The sequence below is a fragment of the Cotesia typhae genome, unplaced genomic scaffold, assembly GCF_013202065.1.
Source record: "Cotesia typhae breed Kobodo isofemale line unplaced genomic scaffold, CoteBio_Ctyphae contig_59, whole genome shotgun sequence".
Classification (NCBI taxonomy): Eukaryota; Metazoa; Arthropoda; class Insecta; order Hymenoptera; family Braconidae; genus Cotesia; species Cotesia typhae.
In genome coordinates, this window is record NW_027423761.1 from 2,812,061 (window position 1) to 2,818,116 (window position 6,056).

A 6,056-nucleotide genomic window follows, 5' to 3' on the forward strand; every position below is an offset into this window, starting at 1 on the left:
CGGGCTTCCAAATTTTCACGATTTTTAGAGTAAGCTATATCGTGTTCCTTACAAGCAGCGTCCAGAGGATTTATACCTGGATCACCTCGAGCTAACCTCTTAGCTAACTTTGTACCTGGACCGCAGTACTGATAACCTGGTATGTGAAGTTCAAGTGGGAGATTATTGATTATGTTGTTGAACAAACCTTCACCACGTCTGCTCTCAGACATGTCACATCAAAGACTGACTTGCTAATCTATATAAGCAGGTATATATACCCCTTGAGCTCAGAATCTAATCAGCAGTCATGGACAGCAAACCAAGAGCTCAGTTGCCAGTTATCAATTTTGATCAAATTGTTCAAGGAACCGGTGTGAAACTCAAACGACACGGTGCTTTACTTCCCAACAGTATCCGTGCAGTGTTTTGCGGACCATCAAACTGTGGAAAGACCAACGCTCTACTGTCTCTTATTGTACATCCAAACGGTTTGAGGTTTGAGAATATATATCTTTACTCAAAGTCTCTTAACCAACCAAAGTATCAATTTCTGGAGACACTGCTTAAACAGATTGATGGTATTGGATTCTTCACATTCAGTGAACATGAAGCTGTAATCAAGCCTGAAGATGCTAAGCCTAACTCTCTGATGATATTTGATGATGTTGCTTGTGAAAAACAGGATCATATCAAGGCTTTTTTCTGCATGGGTCGACACAAGGATGTTGATAGCTTCTATCTCTGTCAAACTTATACACGAATACCTAAGCATCTGATTAGAGATAACGCAAACTTTCTCGTGCTATTCCGTCAAGATGAAATGAATCTGAAGCATATTTATAATGATCATGTCAATACAGACATGTCGTACAACTTATTCAGAGATTTATGCTCGGCATGTTGGAATAAATATGGGTTTGTGGTAATAGATAAAGACAGTGAATTGAACAGTGGTAGCCCAGTAAACAATATGATGTCTTTAGAGGTTCTTGATGAACTCCTATTTAAGATTTGGACGTCGTAATTTTTAACGGAATGGTGTCTCTAAGACGTCTTGAGGACGTCGAATGCGCCACTTTAAGAGTAATATAAGACTTCCACAAATATTCTCAAAGAGATCTTTTTTCTGAGTTCAAAAAAAAAGAATGCTTACAGAAGTTAGAATTAGGAAGTCTTTTTGAGTTCAAAAATAAGATGTCTTGCAGAAATCCGAATTAAGAGCTCTTTACGACTTCAAATAAAAGAGTACTTATAGTAGTCAGAATTGAGAGCTCTTTCTGATTTCATACAGAAAATTTGCAGAATATTATTATTATAAATTAATAAATATTATTTATTCATGCTATAAATTTATTAATATTAATTGTTAAATTATTATTGTTGTTATGTAATACTTATAATAATTATAATAATAATATTGATTTTCAGTCATTTTGTGACTTAATTTAAGTAAATTTTTATCATTTAGTCGCCATCCTTTCGTCCACGAAGTCAGTATTTTTTTTGATACTCCTTGACAAACAAGATGCATGTAATCCACTGGAAATTGAGACACCATACCAACACCAATATCTTCAAAATCTGATTTTCCTAAATGATGATCTTCATTTAAACGATTTATAAAATTCGAGTCAGTGCGTAATGGTGCATCCATATCAAGAAATAACATTCGATGGTCACTATATTCTCCTTCTTGAATGCACTTATCGCAACCATAAAAACCACCATGACCTTTTGTGTAGGTTACAAAAGCTCTCGCTGGTGAATCACAAATGACAGCCCTTATAATTACTTTAAATTTATGACTATCATACTCGAAACCTTCCTCTCTCAGATTTTTGTACTCATTAATGAAATCTTGAAGAAATTCATTAGTCATTTGGTTTGTTCAGTCCATGGTATATACCAATAACGAATGGTACAGAGACTTTTGGAAAAATTTCTCCCAGTATAGGATACAGTTGTCGTTTTGAATTCTTCGATATTGGCAAACCATCAATGTGTATACTAATCAGGATAATATCTGTAATCTGTTTTATATCGACAATTTTTAATTGATCAATTAATCCTTCTTTCAGTCCATAGTGGAAATATTCTCCTGGTGCAACCTCACGAATAGTAGTATCTGTAGGAGTATCAATTAAGGTACGACTGTCATTTGGAAGACTTTTTAACTCTTCTATTGACTCCACATTTCTAATAATTTTTAGTAAAGCACTTGATCCAGCTTGAGTAATGTTAAATTCGCATTTCCATTGAGCTAATTGTTTGGTTAAAGGAATTGGTACTTCGATATCACAATTATTATTATTATTATTATAAGTGATAGAAGTTGTAGTAGTTGTTGCTGTTACTGTTGATGTTGTTTTTGTTGTTGTACAATGAGAATTATCATTATTATCTGTGTAAGTCTTTAAAGAGATATCGGTTACGGTATTATCTAAATGAATCGACTGTAAACTGAAATCATCACTGTCATAATTATTGTCGTTGTTCATTACACTGTTATTAATAACTGGATTATTATCAAACGAAGTATCAACCGATGCTTTTGCACGTGCAGTCTCCAAAATTGCCTGCTCATAGCGTTTTTTCAATCTTCGATTTTTCTGACTCTTAGACAGTTCACTGAATCTTTTTCTTTCAGACATCTTGAGAAAAAATATTTTAAATTAAAAAAATCATAATTTATATTTATTTTTGGATAAATGTATACGTTACCTTTAAAATCGAATGATTTCTCAAATTTATCACTGATAAAAACATGAAATATCATACACAGTCAAATATTAATTAGCTACGAATATGCACTTACATTATTTTTAGAACTTTTAATTTACAAGTTACGAAATCACTGGTTATAAATAATTAATTGATTTCACTAAATTAAAGTTTTGCAATTCGACGCTGAATGTAAACAGAAAACGTACCATACACTTATAGGTTATATTAAAACAGAGATAAAAAATAAAAATAAAATTTCTATCGTTGTGCGCATGCGCCAATACAATTCAATCCTACCTCAGCAAAAAGACCTCTGAAAGAGTTCATATTCATGACATCTTACGAAGTCAGAAAAAAGACCTCTTAAAAAGCTCAGATTATTGATGTCTTATGAGTTCAGTAAGTAAACTACTTGAAGAGCTCATATTTTAGAAGTCTTACAAAGTTTGTCAAAAGATTTCCTGTCGACTTCTTGATTAAGAGTTCTGATTGATGAATTCGTTAAGACATCATATTTAGACTTCTTATGGACGTCTTTGAAAAGACTTCTTCCAGAAGTCTTTCTGATTTGGATGCTGACTGGGAGGTATCGCAAAGGATTCGACTGCTTCATTAGTATAAATTGAGGTACATTAGAGTGTGATAGTCATACATGCTGTAGACGTTAACCTGTCAACATGAAGCCTGAAGAAATATCAAAGCAGAAAGATATTCTGCATCAGATATCTCAAGCCAGTGATGCCATCCGACGGAAGCACAAGATGTTGAAGTTGGGTAAAAATACAACTGAGAAAGCTATGGAGGAAATGTTCAAGCCTATTGTCACACCACTTCAGAGTATAGTTGAATCTTCAAAGTTGAAAGGAGAAAATATTAAAAAAGAAGAAAAACCACAGGTTGAAAAACAAGAGGTTGAAAAATCTTTGTATGATGATCCAGAAGTATACAACAGTTTAATAACAGATGATGAAAGTTCATTTGAGAATACAGCACTTGCTATTACTCAGCCACCACCATCAACAAGTACTCCAGCTCGTAGAAATCCTCTTCTCACTAATTATCTACAACGTTTAAGTAAAAAACATAAAGATAATGATATGAGTTATGGTGTACGCAGAAAACGTGGTGAAATGCATATGGGTGATTCACCTATTTCATTTGCAAATGATACAATAACTGTCAAAGAAAAAAATTATCCAATAACTCCTGGGTTGTTGGAATTATTATTTAGAAAATCACCAGAGGATGCACTCATCACCCCAGATGATAAGAAAAAGTACTTGGACATAATTCAACATACCAACGCTCATAGGAAAAATTATGACCCAAATCATACTATTTATGAAGATACAACAATCAAGTTCAATAAATACATTGCTGATTTTATCACCAAGTTCGGTAGAGGGTTACCAAAATATATGATTGCAAGAAAACAGAGATTACCAATGGACTATGTTTACTGGGATGATCCAAATGAACTAGTTGATCGTTTGCGACTACTTATGGCATCTCAAGCTGCTGGAAATCCAAGTCACACGAATGAAATCATGTCAATTATTGAAGAGCTTAGGGAGGCTGGAGTTATATATTAAAAGCTTCTGAAAAATTAAATCATTCACACGCTGACAGTCAAAGTGTTCACAACCATGAGCATCGATATATTTGGACGTCCACTGGACAATGACTTAGGTCAACGAGGCCCTGCTGGTAGAGGTTTCAATGTAACTTCTGATGGAAACTATAACATTGAGAATAAAAGGCTGTGCAATCTCGGTAATCCTTCAAATGAACATGATGCGGCGACAGTGCAGTTTGTACTGAGACAGATGTCTGAACTGAATAAAAGTATAGACAGTGAACAGAAAGAGATTATTTCACATTTACACTCTGAAGTAGTAATACTGAAAGTTGCTGTGGGAAGTTTGCAGACAACTATTGAGGAAGTTAAAGCAGTACTTTCCTCTCACCAAAATAATATCAAATATCTCACTGAGAAACTCAATGAACGACAAAAAGACAGTGATAGCTGAAGAGCTTCACAAACCAGCTCGCAGGAACTATAAACGTCGCCATGTTGACATCCGAGGTCTCGACGAGACTTGGCAAGCTGACTTGGTTGAGATGATTCCATATGCGACAGTCAATAAAGGATACAAGTATCTGCTTACAATCATAGACATATTTTCTAAATATGCCTGGGCAGTTCCAATTAAATCAAAAAGTGGTGTAGATGTCACTAGTGCTATGAAGTCTGTACTCCAGCAAGGTCGTGTACCTAAGAATCTCCATGTTGATCAGGGTAAAGAGTTTTACAACAAAGAATTCAAAGATCTGATGAAGCAGCACAAGATAAATCTGTATTCAACATTCAGCAATCTCAAAGCATCCATATGTGAACGTTTCAATAGAACACTCAAGACTAAAATGTGGCGAGAGTTTACAGCTCATGGTAGCTACAAGTGGACCGATATACTTGATGACTTGGTGAATACTTACAACAACACCAAACATCGCACTATCAAAATGAAACCTGTTGATGTTACCGCTGCTCAGGAGAAACAACTATTGGAAAATATATATCAACCACTGCAAGTCAAATCGAAGCAGAAGTTCAAAGTTGGAGACAAAGTCCGAATCAGCAAGTACAAGCATGTTTTTGACAAAAGATACACGCCAAACTGGACAACCGAGATTTTTACCATCAAGTCGGTGCAGAACACGAATCCAACGACGTACAAGCTCGTGGACTATCAGGATCAACCAATCGAAGGAGGATTTTACAACGAAGAACTCAGCAAAGTCAAATATCCAGATGTATATCTTGTTGAAAAAGTAATTAGAAAACGTGGAAATAAATACTATGTTAAATGGCTAGGTTTTGATACTAAGCATAATAGTTGGATCAATAAATCTGATATGTAAAACACAAATTATATATTGTTTTTATTTACAAAACCTTAAAACTATATTTACATTGTTTTTAATATTACAAAACTTTTTGTCTTTTATTATTATTTTCATCATCTACAATCTTTCTTTTCTTAAAAACTAGTGAGCCTTTATAACCCCAAGGCACAGTATCCGTGCTTGCCTCAATGAGTTGACGTTTGTCATCAGCCCAACTGAGAGCAAGTTTCTCCTGCTTTATTGTGTGTACTTGATGATTTTTACTTTTTATCATGTACTGCTCTTTTCTTAATAATACGTTTTCAAACAGGCATCGTTTGAAGTCATCAAACGTGACTGTCTTCAAGGTTGATCCTCCAACACCCTTTGCCCGTTTCTTGATCCTATCTCTTTCCTTCTCAGGATTGTGAATCTCGAAGGCGTAGAGCTTGGCTCTGAGACCC

At 34.7% G+C, this 6,056-nt stretch overlaps 1 protein-coding gene across 1 annotated transcript; it reads right to left on the bottom strand.

The window, feature by feature from the left end:
* Positions 1 to 1,389: 1,389 nt before the first annotated feature.
* Positions 1,390 to 3,284, bottom strand: LOC141532209 (uncharacterized). The gene is made up of 2 exons (XM_074250449.1): positions 2,704 to 3,284; positions 1,390 to 2,633 (listed from the first exon to the last, which is right to left on the bottom strand). The coding sequence occupies exons 1-2, from the start codon at positions 2,746 to 2,748 to the stop codon at positions 1,854 to 1,856; spliced, it is 825 nt and encodes a 274-aa protein (XP_074106550.1). The 5' UTR covers positions 2,749 to 3,284; the 3' UTR covers positions 1,390 to 1,853.
* Between the last annotated feature and the right edge of the window lie 2,772 nt (positions 3,285 to 6,056).